At 37.5% G+C, this 17,945-nt stretch overlaps 1 protein-coding gene across 4 annotated transcripts in view; it reads right to left on the bottom strand.

The window, feature by feature from the left end:
* Nucleotides 1-17,945, bottom strand: part of NELL2 (neural EGFL like 2) — a 352,025-nt gene that overhangs the window by 86,309 nt on the left and 247,771 nt on the right. For all 4 annotated transcript variants that reach the window (XM_087442529.1, XM_087442528.1, XM_004428919.3 and 1 more), the window contains exons 15-16: nucleotides 5,333-5,455; nucleotides 2,420-2,515 (exon numbers count right to left, since the gene is read on the bottom strand). In XM_087442529.1, the coding sequence (XP_087298655.1) occupies nucleotides 2,420-2,515; nucleotides 5,333-5,455 (219 nt within the window). The remainder of the gene's footprint in view (nucleotides 1-2,419; nucleotides 2,516-5,332; nucleotides 5,456-17,945) is intronic.

Here is a 17,945-nt window from a genome sequence, read left to right as displayed (position 1 = left end):
CTTGTTTCCCAAATAGTGATATGTGGTCTTGGGCCAAGAGATGCTAGAAGGCAGAGATAAACTATGACCCATTGTCTCAGAGCACCAACTTTACTCAATGGTAAGTTAGTTAAATATTTTCATATACTATGGAATAGAAATGCATGATTTTTTATGATAAAACATGATATTTTGAAGAAATTTAATTATCCCATGGTGAAACATTTCAGGATCTCCCTGGATGAAGGCATTCTCTCTCCTATCATCAGAGAGACTTCATAGAAACTTTGAAAAGCACTGATATAGATAAAAAGCCTGGGTTGGGAGCAGAAAGACCTTTGTATTCAGCTGCTAACTCTGTGACCTTAGAAAAACAATTAGTCACTCTGAACCCAATATTTTTGTTTGTAAACAGAGATAATACCTATCTTGGAAGAGAGTTGTGAAGAGTGAGGTGATGTATAGAAGGTACAAGACACTGAGAAGTTTATGTAAGTTGCCCAAGGCCACAAAACGAGTAAATGATAGAACTAGATTTTGAACCCACATCTGTCCTCAAAGCCCCTGCCTGCTACAGATAGCTACTTAGAGTAAGTCTGGGATTGTCTTCTTATAGACTAAAAGTTCAGGATAATTAAATACAGAAGGCTAAATAGTCTGCTGGGTTATTTTTAACTCTAGTTTTAAATTTTACATTGCTCAGATTAATCTTATGCCATTCCAAATTTTCACAATCTCATCATATAATTTTTTTTTTTCCTAATGGAAGAATGATATGCAGTATTGGGCATGGCCATTATTCATCTCAGATTTTCTGGTACAGCCTTTGTTTCAAAATTCCACACCTTTGAAATGCCCTGAAAAAGCTAGTATTTTAATATCCAGACTCTGCACCAGCAGCAGCACAAAATACTATATTCTGGAAACACTGTCACCACAGGCATTGATATACAGACACAGTGCACCTTGATGTGTGTGGGTGTACTGGTGGAGATCATGTGATAGCAACATTGGGGTTGCCTGATTTTGATCAAGTATATCCTATGATAGTTAATTACCAAAAATCTGTAGTTTTGACAAGTTAACAAGCTCTATGGGTGATTCACAAGCACAATGAGTTTGGGAACTTCTGATTCAGGAAATGATCCCCTTAAGAAAGAGCCCTACATATCAAAGAGAGCCATTATGCATTTTCTATTAGAGACCTTTGAAACTAATCAGTCATTGAAGTTTGAAAAATACCACTTAAAGGTACTTTTATAGAAAGAGATAATCTAGTAATGCAAGCCCCTTTGTGAGCATCCTTCTGTGCACAGTGGCACTATCTATTTAGTAAAGTGTTCACTTCCCAAATGGACCAGAACGTTTTCTGTCTCACATACTGATCAGTCAGTGTCTTTATTAAACCCCATGACTCTGCAAGTGGAATGGAGGCAAGTGGAATGGAGGCAGGACACGCATTGCATCTATTGCACTGAGGTTTATGGAAAGCAACATGAGATCCCTGGTGGCAGCAGCTTTCTCATAGGGAGAATAACCAGACTTTCTGAGGTCATCTGCTGTTAGAACCCACTTAACCCAACGCAACTAAAACTACTGCTGACATGATTTTAATTAGGAGCTAATACTCAAAACACCCTTTTTTTCATTCCCAAGGTATATTTTCAACTGACAAAACATTTCACTTTGGGTCATAAAGTATACACAGACTATATATATGTAATATAACTTGAAATACTTAATATGTATATAATATATATTATTAAATATATATTAACATATATAAATGTTTAATATATAATAAATATATTAAAAATATTTTTTAAATATATACCATATATAAATAAAAATATATATATTTATAAATAGATACATATTTTTAAACATTTTTTAAAGTTCTAGTATTTGTATCCATCAGAAAGAGTAAGTTGAGAATGGACTGGATGAGGAATAATTAAGGAGCAGAAAACTTTAAATACTTTCTAAATAAACAACAATGAATGAATACTGAATGGCGTAGATAAAAATTTATTAAAAATTCTCAGATGTGGATGCAGGGAATAGTGTGCCCTAAGATGTGAGTTGGCCACAAGCTTGAACTCTATGCTTTAACATAGTCATATAGGTTCCAGGAAAAATGGGCCCCAAATGAGTAAAATGAATTATGAAGTCATCAAATCCTGGGCAATCTTACACAGTTTTCTGAAAAAGTTCAATATCCTTCTAGTGATAATTGCTGCAAAACCTCCTCAGAGTGACTCTGGGGAAATGCCCAGTGAATATGCATCATTGAAACTCTCCGCCTCCTCCTTCCTAGCACTTCCTTATTAATAGCTCCATGCTTTGAGAGCCCACTTGAAACTTGAAACATTTTCCTCATGGATTATTTTATACATTGGAGTAAAAATTCATTTTCTAGAAGATGGAATGATATTCTTACCTGTTTCACAGCTGGGCCCAGTGAAGCCCTGTGGGCAGGCACACACATTAGCGGCAATACAGGCTCCTCCATTCCTACAGCCATCTTTGCAAAATGCTAAAAGAATTCAGATACATGATTTTAGCACTCTAGAAGTAAGTAGTTCAAGATCCTCCAAACCCAGCTTTTCTCTAGTCCTTCAGAAATATGGACATCAAATTATAAAAGCTATTAAAATTTCACATTCATACAATACTTTCCATACAGGTAAGGAACGTCAACACAGTTTGTAAAACAGTACTCTTTCCAATGTTAAAGAAATATTTCACCCGTAAAATAAAATACTAACATTTCTTTTAACAAAAAAATAGTAACCTTACAAAACAGGAAGTGCATTAAAATTTAGATTGCATCGCACTGTAACAATCCAGCTTGAAAATAAACCTTTAAAAATGGCAGCTATCCCAGATAGTTTTCTTAAGGAAAACCACTACCTAGAGAATGAAATTAGGAAATAGAAAATGATTAGATCCTATGAGACTCTGATCATTCTACACACTGGCCAAAGTGCCAAAATATTAGAGAAATGCCCCATCCTTCAAAAAGTTCTAAATCAGTCCTGGCGATGAATTAGCCAACAGTAAGAATTTGCTATAGTGGTCTTCAGGGAGCATCTTGCATTCCTCTGACAAGGATAGATCAGGATCCAGGATCAAGGGCAAAGACATTGCACAGCCTGTTGTACTAAAGTGGGTTTGCAAGTGAGGGGAGAAATTTTTCCGTGAGTAGGAAAAGGAGCCAAGGTCTGAGCCACTGCAAGCGTGATCTTTTGAGATATGCTGCCTTTAAAGAAGGTGAGAAAAACAAGATGGGTGCGACTGAGCTCCCTGAAGCTCGTTTCTACTTCAACTTATTCATTGCCTCTATAAGGCTGAGGGGCTCTTCCTCAGCCTGGCAAGGCCTATCATGGAAGAACTAGACCAGCTTGTTCCAGGAACTGGGGAAAAGCTGTGTCTCGTTTTTTGGCATGTGCTTCCTCTAATTAGTTAGGATATACTTTCTCAGAGTGGTAAAATGTAGAAATTCGAGATTCTAGTGGAGTTAAAGGAAGAGGTCCAAAGAGGCCATTTGGCTTCTTTGGTTCTAGGTTCTAACCTGTCTTCATCTTGGGCAAAAAGAATATCTAGTCACCAAGGATTTGCAAAGAGACTGAGAATTTCAACCTCATAAATAATAAAGGGTCTATCTACCAGACCATTTATAGGTCTTCTTTGGAATAATTTGCAAGGTTGCAGCTTTTTGATAGAGCACAGGACTCAATCATTCAGATCCTTCATCTAAACTACTTATCTCTCAGCTTCTGATATTCACAGCAGAGATAACACACAAGAACTGGAGAGTCTTTTCTCAGGCAACCTGTAGTCCTAACTCCCAGAAGAAATTTATAGACCCCTGAAAGTTCTCCTCCCTTCAAAGAATCTGTCTGCACCTGCTCATGACTTTTAGAGTTCTTTACGCTATAAACTTCATTCTTCACATTAATTAGGATTCAATTCAAATAGAAATAAGAGCGAGGAGTTGTTGGGCTCCCAGATAAAATCTTAAACCCAAATAAACTCTCAGAACAGCCAGATGCTTTGGGGAATTCCTAAGGGTTCAGTTATACCATGCTATGGACTTTAAAAGTCTGGCTTTTCTCAGGATTTGTCCAAGGAAATCTTTGTGGGATTCAGACCCCAAAATGAGTAGACCTTCTTCACAATGCCCTAAATTAAAGATTTCCATAGACTTTTACAAACCAGAGTAATCCTCTGGCCCATCCATATCTGCGACCAATGTTTTATTGTAGACCAGGTCTTAAGACCCATGCTCTTGGGCCACTGTATTAACAACCATTCCTTGTTATTTCCTACCTCCCACATACACAGTGTCATAGCAAATTGATTTTAGCAAACTCCAGGATAATGGACACAATGTATTTGAGGAATGGACAGTTTTAAAGCTTAAAATGCCTAAATTAGACAAATCATTAATAAATCTATATGACATAATAAGGAATATGGACTTCATCCTATGGGAGTTGGTGGAGTTTCCAAAATAGAATCTCTATTTCCCTTGTGAAGTAGGAGGTAAGCTTATCTGATGAAGGAAAAGAGGGCATTTGTGTAAGAGTGAATTAACGGATGGTAGTGAACTACAGTTGGAATATCCACTGATGGAAATGAAAATCTGAGCTCAACAGAGCATTTAAAAGAATTATTGATTTGTATTGACAAACGTGCTAACATGGGAAACTGTAACACATGGAGACCCAATAGTCCCAGTTAACTAGCACTCAAAAGCTCAAGAGAGAGAGCAGAGAAGAAAAACTGTCAGACTGACTCCAAATAGAGATATTTCACAGTGGATTATGTTAGTAGAACAAGGGTTCCACTTTTGATGCTGCCAAAAATATATAGCTGTCATGTTTGGACTCAAAAAGAAATATCTGAACCTGGGAGGAGACTGGTAAACTGGGTGAAAAGGAAGAGTCAGAGAAATTGAAGATCAAGAGTTGTGGAAGGAACAGAGTAGGCGAACTGGAAGCAGAGGGACTTGGGTTAGACAATAAAGTTGAAGGTTAAGATTTCAAATGTGGAGCAGTTTGGTACAAAAATGCTCAGGATGTGATTATGGGTGTGGTCTGCTGGAGAGGAATAGAGATGAAAACCACTGTGGTTGAGATCAACGAACATGAAGTCAAAGTGGTTGAACAGTTTGACCACTTAAACACCGACGTAACCCAGGAGGAAGACTATGAGCCATGCTGCAAGGCTCTCCATGGCTATAAGAAGAACCCAGAAGGTAGATAACAGTGATAAGAAGGAGTGGAGGGAGGTAGAGATGGATTGCATTATCCTTAATGGAAGAGGTGCTGGCACTTAAACCTTTTACCTTTGCACATAGTTCCATTCCCCGTATAGCCTGGCTTGCAAACACAGTTGTGTCCTCCAACAGTATTGAAGCATAAAGCATTTTCATCACAGTTGTGTTGATTTGTGATGCACTCATCATGTTCTGAAATGAAGAATACAATTTTGTTACTCAAAGATAGATTTTCAAAGACACTATATTTTAAACTGCACCTGTATCTTGGTTATTGTATGGTATTTCTTTCAAACATAGACATACACAAATTATATATTAAAGAAGAGCTCATATTTTGAAGTACTGTATACTCCTGCTGAAGTACATATATAGTTTACACATCCAGCAACCTTGAATGCAAAAGGATTTGGACAAAAGTCCCACCAATAGTAGGAAGGAATAGAAGGAGAGGAGAGGCAAGGATAGGGATGAATTCTCCGAAGTAGATCCCAGAGCCAGCTGTAGATAGTCTCTGTGGGTAACATTTGGGGAGTTATTCTCATGAAATAAATCTGCCACCTAACTCTTTCTGTAGCATGGGAAGGGTGATAGGAAAAGATTTGAAATTGTACTGCCCCACGAATCCTGACCTGCAGGATAATGGAGTTGAAGCTCTGGGAGTTACATGCAGTTAACACTCACATCCACACTTGGAGGCATAAGGATACATATGCAAACTGCTGGGGGAATACTTGACCTCCTTCCGCAAAGAAAGTATCACACTTCTATTAAATAAGACAAACTTGCCTTTATAACATGTGCAAATACAAACTTTAAAATACAGAATCAATATAACTGTGTGTAACTTGACACTTAAAAGCACTAAATCATTTGATCCTCCCAGCACCCCTGTGAGAGAGGCGGAACCAGTATCATATCAGTATTTTAAGGATGAGTCAAAGGTGGCTCAGAGTGCTTCAGTAGCCGGCCCAAGTTTACAGGAATATTAGGTAACTTCAGAATTCTAGCTCAGTGTTCAGCAAAAATGTAAATGTAAGGAATAAACACAGTGAATATGATCTAACATCAAAATCAAGATGGGTAGGAAATGAAATATAAGTAAGAAAATGCATATAAATTACTTTTGTTGTTCATACCGTCTAGTTGATTCTGACTCCTAGGACCCTGTATATGGCAGAGCTGAGCCCTATTGGGTCTTTTTGCACTATCCTGTCATCTTCTGGCCTTATATCGGACAATGCTCCCCTGCTGTTCATGGGGTTTTCATAGTGACCAGGTCCTTCTTCCTAGTCTGTCTAGTCTGGAAGCTTCACTGAAACCTGTCCACCATGGGTGACTCTGCTGGCATTTGAAATACCAGTGGCATAGCTTTCAGCATCACAGCAACACGCAGCCACCAAGCTACAACAACCAACAGACGGGTGGTGTAATTCCCTGACCAGGAAATGAACCTGGGCCGCAGTGGTGAGAGCACTGAACCTTCACCATTAGACCCACAGGGCTGACTAGTGTATACAAATTAGTTCAGCCATCTAAAATCCCTAAAGTGGTACTACTTATTACTCAGTATTTTATATAAATATCATTTAGGCCTAAAATTAAATATATATTTTAATACACTTACATTAATCGAGCCATTAATTCACTACGATGTAAATCATCAAAGCAAGGAGAAATATTTGCTTTTCATTTTAGAACTCCTTGTATTCCAGACTATACATATATTATTCCAGACAATATATTATAATAGCAATGCAATGCATCTGTAACTTTGAAAAAAACTGACTTTAGCATATGCAGTTGAGATTAGACTAAAATCACTTATTTCAACTACTAAAATAGAATGCTCTGTGTTTTGATTCTAAAAAATAAAGATTGACATTTTATGATTTTATGTCCTGTGTTATATAAGCACAATGTTATGATGGTTTTAATAATAGCCCTGTAATAAAATTCTTAGAGATTATTCCCAATAATCTTTCAGAGGAAAGAGATTTCAGTCACTAAGGTTTTAGAATTGCACAAATACATATCTTATTCTCCAAATTCCTGGCTGAATTTCCTCAAATTGTACAAAATTCCACCTTTATTACCTAGTATCAGAACATTTCCTAGTTTTTATAAATTCATGCATATTGATGATAGTTTAGAAAATAGCTGGATTACACAAGGGTCTCCTAATTGAGGCTACCCTTGGACCACTATAAAATTTCAGAGGGACCGGAATCAGCAGCCCACCTACCTCTGGGTCAGCTGCCTGAAGCAAAATAAATCCACGCTCTGAAGTTTGCACCTGCTGCCAATTTTCTTCCCAGTGTAATTCAAAGTGCTGCAGTTAATCTATAAATCTCTTTATGGACAGCCGTAGGCCCTTTAAAGACAGCTGCTGATTGATTTGATGCTGTTTTCATTCCTGCCTTGGCTGTCTTCTTAATTAGACGGTACTCACTGGTAGAGGAAGGGCCTAACAAGATTCAGTTTAGCACCCACTATGATAATGTTCAATAAATGTTAAATAATTACACAACCTGGGATCTGGTTTCTTCTGTTGTCGTTTAATCTCTCGGTCAACGAAATGAGTAAGTGTACTCCCAAGCAATTCAAGATAAAGGCAGTTTTCAGATTTTTAAATGCACCCCTGCCTTCATACCTATTGTTTTCTGTGCCTGAAGTGCCTGCCCATGGATTCTCCTGGAAAACTCTTACCACTTTTGAAAATGACACTGAAATGTCATGTCTTACGTGAAAATACCTTATTTTTCCTCTCTTGCGGAATTAGGGGTTGCTGTCTGTCTTCTTAGTATCTTATACAAAGCTCTGTTATATCTTATCATAATTGTCTACTTCTCCTTGGTCTTCCACCCTCAAGCCTTACCTGGGATTGTGAGTTTTTAGACAAGAATTTTGCATTTTTCTTTGTGCTAATTTCAGCATTCAGAGCATATTTCTTAAATCCATGCTTGAAAGAATGAATGACCAGAGGAAGAAAGCTAGGACCTATTTCCTTTGCCATTATCATTCAAGTCAACCTCAATTTGTTCAATTGTAGTCTAGATGCCAAATGGAAAGCTATTGAAAACCTAAGCTGTTTTTTACTGATTTCACTATGGTGGTGTCTGATTTGATTTGGGATATTTCAAATACTAATTAAGGTAGGAGGACATATTTTGAAAACAGAATACATTAACTCCTCTACACTATCACTTTAAATTTTTTTCCCACTATTTAAAATAAAGTTGGTTACATTTATACTCATAATTATCAACTAAAATAAACTGTGACCTTAGGAAAAGCCCTTAAAAATGCCCATATTCTCACAGAAGAATTAACTTCAATTTGACAGCCCTTCACAAAACAGAATGTGAATGAAGGCGCAAATATTCTGTAAGGTCATCTCAATAAATAGTTAATTACTGCTGCTCCATATCCGGTTTTGGTCAAATGTCAACTTCTTAGCCTTTCCCTGGCTCACAAATCCCTGAGGACTCCACCACCAACTCACCAGTCAGCACCTCTATTTTCAATACTTCCTCCCACATTTTCAACATATAATAAGTAAAATTAAATAAAATTAGGAGGGAAATACTAAGATCAAATTTAAATCAATATTATGTTCTAACGTTTGAGAAGAGCGTGTCAGGATATAATAGTGAGTGAATTCCAAGTTTGATTTCACATATATTGAAAAGCAGACATTTCAGATCTGATGTTCAGAATATTCAATCCGCAAGATTCAATGCTATTTTCACATCCTCAGTAAAAATTTCATTGTTCATGTGATATGATAGTCTAAGTGACAGCTGGGATTGAAAGCAAGTGCACCTCTTTCTAACTCTTCTTCATTAAAAATATTAGGACATGGTTACTTAATGAAAATTTAATTGTTTTTTGTATCTATGAATTTTAAATTTAAATAAAGTGGAAAAAACAAATAACTATATAGAAAGAAAACACCATCAGTCAACAGTACTAAATTAAAGTAATATGGGTGTCAATCATTACAGTTCATTATATATAGAATCAAAAATCTTACAGTGATAACTGGCAAAGATCTGTCCTGTGTGACATAATTTGTTTGCTCTGCATCTTTACATATTATGTAAAAAATTAATTTCATACCAGTGACAAGGGTCAATATGGTACAATTTCTCTACAGAAAAAAAGGAATAATATACACACCTGGATTGATCTAAACGCAGATGTTATATATAACAATACTTTAGTTTCACTGATTAACTCCTAACCTGGGTAGGTTAATGTATCTAAAACCATTTTAAGACACCAGACCCAACAGACTATCATAACAACATATAGTGTGACTTAAATTGAGTTTTAATTTGGTATTCATATCGAGCTGTTTCCAGAATGAATGTACTATCTAGAGACAAAACGGCCACTCTAAAACTCACATAGCTTTCCTCACTGTGATTTCAACACAGACATACAATACACATACTACATGTTCTAGTCAAGAATTTCACTATGATACAAAATGCAAATATTACAGAAAATAGGAGTGAAAAGCAATCAGTTAGATGTATCTACATTTCAACTTAATTAAATACAAGTTTCTTCAATGTCTATTGCATATTAGAATCTTCTTGGGATAAAAAGATGATTATAAACAGTAGCCGCCTTATAGTTTAGTTGCGGAGATAAGACAAAAATGCAAATACCTTTAGTACTTGGCTTTATTATGAAAAATACTGAAGTCAAGAAGTAGCCTCTGTATCCAGAAGATTGCAGAGATCAAAGGAAGAAAAAGTCATTTCTGGTTGGGTCAGGTGAGAATTCAAGAACGACTTCATAGAGAACAGTGCATTTGGCATGGATATTTTTTATGTGTGTGTGGGGAGGGGTAGGTGCAGATTCCAAATTCAAATAGCATTTGTGTACTTTGCCTCTTTTGTTTTTGGAATCTTGAGGTTCTTACAAATTTGAATGAACCCGAATGATTTGTATAATCAGAGCTACAATTCAGTGCTTACTACATACCACATACTTTGTAACATATACTATCTCAGTGAATCCTCATATTAATTAGGAAACATTATCATTATTTTCCAGAAAATTAAACTTGGCTTGGAGAGGTTAAGTAGCTTGCCCAAGATCACACAGCTAGTAGGTGGCAGAGCTATGAATCACAACATCCGACTCCAAAAACTAGGTTATTGATTGCTATACAATAGGGCCGCCTGACATATTTAATGCTTGTGTCTTCCCCACTGTATTTTTTTTTTTTCCTGAGGAAGATTCGCCCTGAGCTAACATCTGTTGCCCATCTTCCTCTATTTTGTATGTGAGCTGCCACCACAGCCTGGCCACTTACGAATGGTGTAGGTCAGCGCCCAGGAAGTGAACCTGGGCCACCGAAGCGGAGCATGCCGAACTTAACCACTAGGCCACCGGGTCTGGCCCCCAATCTATTTATTTTGTCCTGGTGCTCTTCTTTTCAATTATCCAGAGGTTTTTAATGCTTACACAGCTTAACATCTTTTTGTTGTATCTGGAGTCTTCTATTGCTTGACAATTAGGAAGTTATTATCTCTTTATTGTATTTTCTAGTATTTTTTTAATCCTATAGGAGCCTTATTAAAATTTTAGAACTCCTTAGGGCAAAAGACTGAAGTGCTTTCTGTTCACACTAAAATCCGCACTTTCACAAGGTTGAGAGAAGTTTTTAAAATTAAAGGAAGATACTAATACGGTAAAGTACAAATCCATGTAAAATAAAGTAACCAGCTCACAGAACTTTGACTCCAGCACTAACTCCTACAACGTAAAAATCTCCGGAAGCTCCACATGAATGCAGTTTGGCAAACAGACACCTCCAAGAGGTGTCCTCTGCTCTGATACCAGTGGTCGGGCCATGGTAACACCATCCACTGCTTCTGGATAATTCTGCTTCAGATCCCCGGCAATACCCTTTGACTGACACCATTATACAGCAGACTCCACTCTTCTGGTAACGGAATATAATACACCTTCATAGCTAGCCCGCTACCCTCAGGGAATCTTTCTTCTTCTCCGATGGATTTCTTCAGCCACAAGAATTATATTGTCTTTGCTGCATCTTCTACTCTCCTGTCCAAATCCAGAAACGTTGGGAAAACAGCACATAACATAGGGGTGTAAGTTCCACATAGAAAGCTGCTTTACCTTCCCTGACTCAAGCGTTTCCCGGAATATCAATTTACAGTGAGTAAATTCTCTCTTCGAATGTGGCAGGATATGGCTCTAAACATAGTGACACTACCTCTGGTGTTAACTATTATCTGATTATTAGAAACCTGAGAACAAGCTCCCTCAGGCTTAAGACTGAATAAATCTTGGGGCAGGGAAGCTCCTAGAAGAAGTGTAAATTACACTTGAGGAGCTTATAACAACACCATCAAGCTATATGTTTAGAAGGGTGGTTTCCCTCAAAAATATATAGTTGCTTAGTCATTTTCCTCTTATATTTTTGGAGACCAGAAATATTGTCTTAAGGTATCAATGGTTTTTGCAAAAAGCTCATCCATGAGTTTCACTTACACCTGACACCACCAATGTAACCATGTAGTTATGTGCACTGTCCTATGAAGAGCATCAGAACAAAACAGCCCCTAGGTCTGCAATACTGAGACCTCTGGTTTTACTCTGAAAAGAATGGCAACAACTGTGAGTCCTCAGATAAAATATGCCATCTCTATTGTATCAAGCTGAACAACTCTTAGGACTTGCCCACAGCTCGTTGGTACATTCACAAGATAATTATTCTATGGCAGAGCTTTTCAAAATGAGTACAAACTGAGTTTAAACACGTTCTGTATTACAGCTCAACAATTTCTAGATAGTTTGGGGGTCTATAAGAAAGAACTGGAACTCCTTCCTCCTTTCCGCTCCACAGATATTTAGCAGTCTGGTACATGAAGACATTGTGCTTGCTGCCACCAGCAATGCAAATTCCTGTAATCAAAACAGTTTTGTCCTAATGATTATTGACTCCTAGGGAACATTGTTACAACTCATTAAATGATTTAAAATGTCCTCCATCAACTATTCTGCACTAGGACCACAACTAAATATGAAGGATAAAGTAGAAAAAATTGAGAAAATTATATACTATTTTAACAAGTAATAGCAGGGAGGCAGTGTGCTACAGTATATATGATTTCCAGAGAGGCTTGATTTTGATGTCATTTTATCCTAGTTCTATGGCCCTGAAAAAGTTAGCCAATATTTCTAAGTTTAAAACGAGGAAATTAAGACCCACATTAGAGAGCTAGAGTGAAGAATAAACATAAATGATTAATGTAAATACCCTAGCAAATAATAGATGCTCAATAAATATTAGTTACCTTCTCATCTTACCATCTACTTTGGTGGGAAAATTTATTTTGCCTTTACTAGCCAGGTAATGTCCTCTCTTTTCTATTTCAATTCTGTGGACAAAAGCTACACGTCTGACAGAGTTAGCTCTCTTCATAATCTTTTCTGAAATCAAACACATGTTGGACATTTTTCTAGTTTCCAAAATGTCACAACTTTCCATGGTTACATCAAGGAAAAAAATGCCTGCTATCATACTGACCAAAAGCTATTCATTTTGTGTCTTATGATTACCTTATTTACTCACTTATATTACAGAGAAAAACCTATTTACGACAATGCCATTGGAACAGAAATCCACTTTTAACACTGTGAAAGCGACCACAAGAAATCATACTCTAAACCTGCTCATTGCCCACATTAGCAGCAAACCCACTGAAACTCATTTTTAACACCCAAGGTTTTTTGTTCACTGCACAAGTTTCCTGTCCACTGACCACACCAATTCAATACTGACTTCTTGTGATTCTTCTGTTTGTTGGGCAACTAGGAATGTGTTCAGATGTCTTTCCTCTGACATGCTTGGTTTATTTTCTTCTAGTCTTTTCACTGATATGCTCAGCTTCCTTTCCTAATCCTTATTTGATCAAGAATCTTAACAACCGAAGCACACTCAAATATCCTCTCTACCCTTACAGTAATTCCACAATGGAACCTAAATTCTGATTTTATGGCAAAAATTTGTTTTGGCTTTCTTTTGTGTTTCATGAAATAAGCTTTGTCTAAACACACTGTAGTGCAACAAAATTCTTGTAACTATCAGCCAGATGATTTACATTTGTTCTTTCAAAACACATTTATGAAGCTTCTGTTGTGTGGTTCTAGTGCTCCAAAGGATGCAAAGATGCATGAACTGGGATTCATGACCTCAAGGAACTTTTTAACTATTAGAGGATTGGTGATGTGATTGGTAACTATGATATATTGTAAAAGTTGTTTAGTGCTATAAGAGAGAAAATAATAATAGTAGTAACAATAATGACAATAGCTAATCCTTAAATGCTTACCACATGCTACAAAGCACTGCACTAAGCATTTTATATGCATTATCTCTGTCAGTCTTCACAAAAACATTTTCAGGTTGGTACTCTTATTATTTTTATTTTACAAACAGGAATACAGAGCTTTCTTAGCGCAATTACATATTTTGCCCAATGTCATATAGCTAGGAAGTGACAAGGCAAGGATTCACCTTTAGTGTTTTAAAAAACTGTAACCTATCGACAAAGATTTCATGAGGCTTACAGAGGAAGAGAGGAGGACTGACTGAGGGGTCTGGAAAGTATAATGTAGGAAATAAGCCGAGCAAGTGGGTCTTGAAAGATAGAAAGAGTTTTAACAGAAAAAGGGTGAAAGCCGGGAAAGAGCATTCCATAAGGAAAGAACACGAGTGTAAAAGACAAAAGCATGGGGTCTGGAAGGGCCATGAAGTGGCTGAGTTGGCACAGGTGATGACTGAAAAGGAAGAGTAAGGAGTAAGTGGGGAGGATCAGGAATACGACATGACTTTATCTGGTGGGCAATAAGCAGCCACCTTCCAGCTACACGATAAAAGGCGGCATGATAAAACTAGAGTTGATGTTTAGGGAAACTAACAGTAATGTGCAGACGAGGAGAGACTAGCTTTCTTCAACAAAGTGAGTGTCTCATGATAGCAAGGTAGCATTCCTCTCTCTTTTTAATCTTTCTTCCTTTTATTTTTCTCCTTTTGAGTCAGAGTTAGATTATTACTGAGAGTTGAGACTAGGGTCTGTGCAACACTGAGAGATGAAGCAGAAGGAGGAGGAGAGGCAGGGGAAGGGAAGACAGCAAACAGACAGAAACTGAGCGCTTATTAGCTGCCAAGCACTACGCTGAGTAATGTCTATGTGCAGCATAAGGAAGTACTACAGGACACAGGAAGAATAGTTGGGAAACTAGCACCAAAATCATAAGATGCAAATCCCTTTAAGGCAGGAATCACATCTTACTCATTTTATACATCCCAGTCGCTATACTTTTGTGGAATGAAACTGTTGACTAGAGGGCCTGAAGCACAGTGGAAAACGTGATGGAGGAAGAGCTGATTTAGACACAGAATTGAGGGGCCTCACAGTGAATCAATTTTTGAGCCAAGAGGAGGAAAGGCATTAAAAATAACTCAGGTTTCAAATCTGGGTGACTGGGAAGATGGTGGTGAGAAGAATAGAAGAGGGCTTCTTACTTTTAAGGATTCTTGTTCTTGTTTTGGTTTGGTTGGGTTTTTATGGCAAAGAAGAAAATAGAATTAAGCAGTCGAAATATAAAAGCAAAAGTCATATTAAGAAATGAAATTTACTCTATTGATGGTGAAAATAAACCAAGTAAACACTCCCCATCCCAAATCCGTCTGTTAGATAACACCTAGATGGTAAACCTTTGGGTCTAATTCATCAATCGCCTTCAACATCCAACACAATGAACGGCACAAAATTGGTCTCCAATGAATATTTGCTAAAGAGTGACTCAATCACTCGAAAGTGTGTCTCAGTCTAACACGCAAAACATTTGGAGATCCACTAATGCAAAATGTTCCAAGTGTTCTATAGTGACAGTTCTGCACATCTCCTGCTTCCTCTTCCATTCTCCTTAGCAGCTATGCTGCTCTCTCTTTAAATGCTTGTCTCATCCTCATTCCCTCACTCTTGGCACATAACCCTACCAACAACTTCACAGAAAATTGTCCAGGTCATCAGGAAAGAATATCCTCAGATATCCTACCCACAGAGAAATCTGTGACTAAATCTATCCTTAAACCTTTTTTCCTCCCAAATCGGGAATCTGGGAGTCAACATAGACTTCTTTTCCCTTCCTCCCACCCACCACATCCCGGGACCAATTCATCTGGATTCTACTTCCTTGGTGGTTCTCATTTCCACCCTCTCATCTCCATCCCCAGTGCTCTGCAGTTGCCCAAATTTGGGCACTAAATATCTTCTTTGGATTATTGAAATAGCCTCATGATGACAACACTGCCTTCAGTTTTGTACATATCCAAACCATTATCAGCATGACTTTTCAAATAAAATCTGATATTCTCTATCTCTCTCTACCCCATTCTCTCTTCTTCTCTCTCACATTTTTTTAGTGATATACTGTCGTTTTTTACTAGCTGTCAAGGCACCCACCTACTCATCAAGACTTTCATTATGATACTTTGCTCTCACCAAACTGCACCATTTACAACTCCCCCATTGCATCATTTTATTAATAATGTCATTTATTGAGACTCTACTAAAGGTCAAAGATCATACCAGCCAATCCCTGTATATTTCACCTATGCATCCTTGTTTTTTGCCCAGAAAGCCCTTCCCCACTTTCTTTGCCTAACTCTCCTACTCACCTCCCACTCAGATCAAACAATGCCTCCTTCTTCAGAAAACCTTCCTTAAAACTCCCTCAGTCTAATTTAGATGAACTCCATAGAACCCATGGAGCCTTGTGCTTAATCTCATCATAAGATTTGAAAGCCAGAATATGTAGTAGTTCAGAGTAAGGACTTTGGAATCAGGTTGTCTCAGTTCAAATCCTGGCTCTGCCTTTTACCAGCTGTCAGATTTGGGCTGGGCAAATTATTTAATCTCTCTAAGTCACGGTTTCCTCCTCTGTTAAACAGACCAAATAATAGTACAGGAGTAAAATCTCCAGCAGAATCTGAGGCAGTACTCATTAATCAAACAATATTTCTGTACTAAAAGTATGACTATTCGTACCAAATTGGATAAATAAAGATGAGAAATAGCATCACATCAGATCAAATTTGTCTGCCAAATGAATTTAAAAAATAAACATTCAATTTCCAGGGCTATCTGGACTTTTTGGCGTTCAGAACTGTAGATAAGAGATTGTGGATCTGTATGTTCTTCATAGAGCTGCAAGGATTAACTGAGGCAATGTATGGAAAGTACTTAGAATAATCCCAGTGCAGGCAAATGCTTCATGAGTTAGTTTTAGACTAGCCCTTAAAACACTGCCAGGGATTGTTAATTCTCTTACCCATCTCCCACTAATCAGTACACTCCTTGAGATAGGGAATTTTATTATAGATCTTTGAATTTTCAGTTTTTGCCATAACACCTACACATTTCAGGTGCTTGGTAAATGTGGACAATGAATAATACTCAGGCTTCAATCTATACAAAATCAATGTTTTCAGTTTCTCAGAGTATTTCACATCCGGTATTTTACATTTTACATCATACTCACCCAAAATCCATGTAACATGCCTGGGATTTATCACGTAGAGCAGTACCTATGCACTGTTTAAGAGATCATGATGCTTAACTTCACCAAGGCAAAAGTTCAAGCTTGTTGCTCCTATGTTTTCAAGTCAGTGCTGACCCAAAATTTAGTAAGAGGCATGTTTTTTCATTTATTGAGATTTATTTGCAAGAGAGGAAAGGTGTTCACTAAACTAGCATGAAAACTTCTGCTGGAGAAAAAAATCATCCCCACCTAATGCTGTGTGATCTATTCATTCATTCTTTTTTTTTTTTTTGTGAGGAAGATCAGCCCTGAGCAAACACCCATGCCAATCCTCCTCTTTTTGCTGAGGAAGACTGGCCCTGAGCTAACATCCATGCCGATCTTCCTCCACTTTATGTGGGATGCCGCCACAGCATGGCTGGAGAAGTGGTGCCTCGGTGCGCGCCCGGGATCCGAAGCCGGGCTGCCAGCAGCGCAGTGTGCGCACTTAACCACTAAGCCACGGGGCTGGCCCCTCTATTCGTTCATTGAAAGCTCTAAGGCCTGCCCTGCTTTAGTACTTACAAAAAATAATAAGATTAGAGAGTACAGCCAATGAACTACACAGAAAAAGTATCTGAAAACAAAATGCAATATAAAAGGAAATTTTTGAAATATAAAATTATCTAAGAAAAAAAACCACAGTATTCCAACCTAGACAGTCTTTCCAAAGCATTTTAAGATGATCTTAGAATATTTTCATACTTGGATCACACACTGTATTCTGACCTTTTATCTTCTACCTTACAGAAAATAGAATGATTCCTCAATTTTAAAGGATTGGGACAATGGGGCAAAGGAAAGCCATCAACGTTTTCACTCGGGGACTTAATTTTAAAACTGAGCGTCGTTACAAAATTCACCTCTCTTAGAGCATGTTATTTGAGTCTCTACCACAGCAAAATACAAGATATAAGTCTATCTCTATTCTGAAGGATTATATTTATTGTTCTTCAGTATCCTTGATAAAAAATATATATATAAAAGTATCTTTTGTGCAATTTTATTTCATCCTTCTGTATGTACTGTGTGCTTCAGAGCATTT

This window comes from Ceratotherium simum, chromosome 17, assembly GCF_057802395.1.
Source record: "Ceratotherium simum simum isolate JZ-2026a chromosome 17, ASM5780239v1, whole genome shotgun sequence".
Lineage (NCBI taxonomy): Eukaryota > Metazoa > Chordata > Mammalia > Perissodactyla > Rhinocerotidae > Ceratotherium > Ceratotherium simum.
Note: the sequence above shows the minus strand (reverse complement) of the source record. Positions and strands in the feature narration are given on the sequence as shown.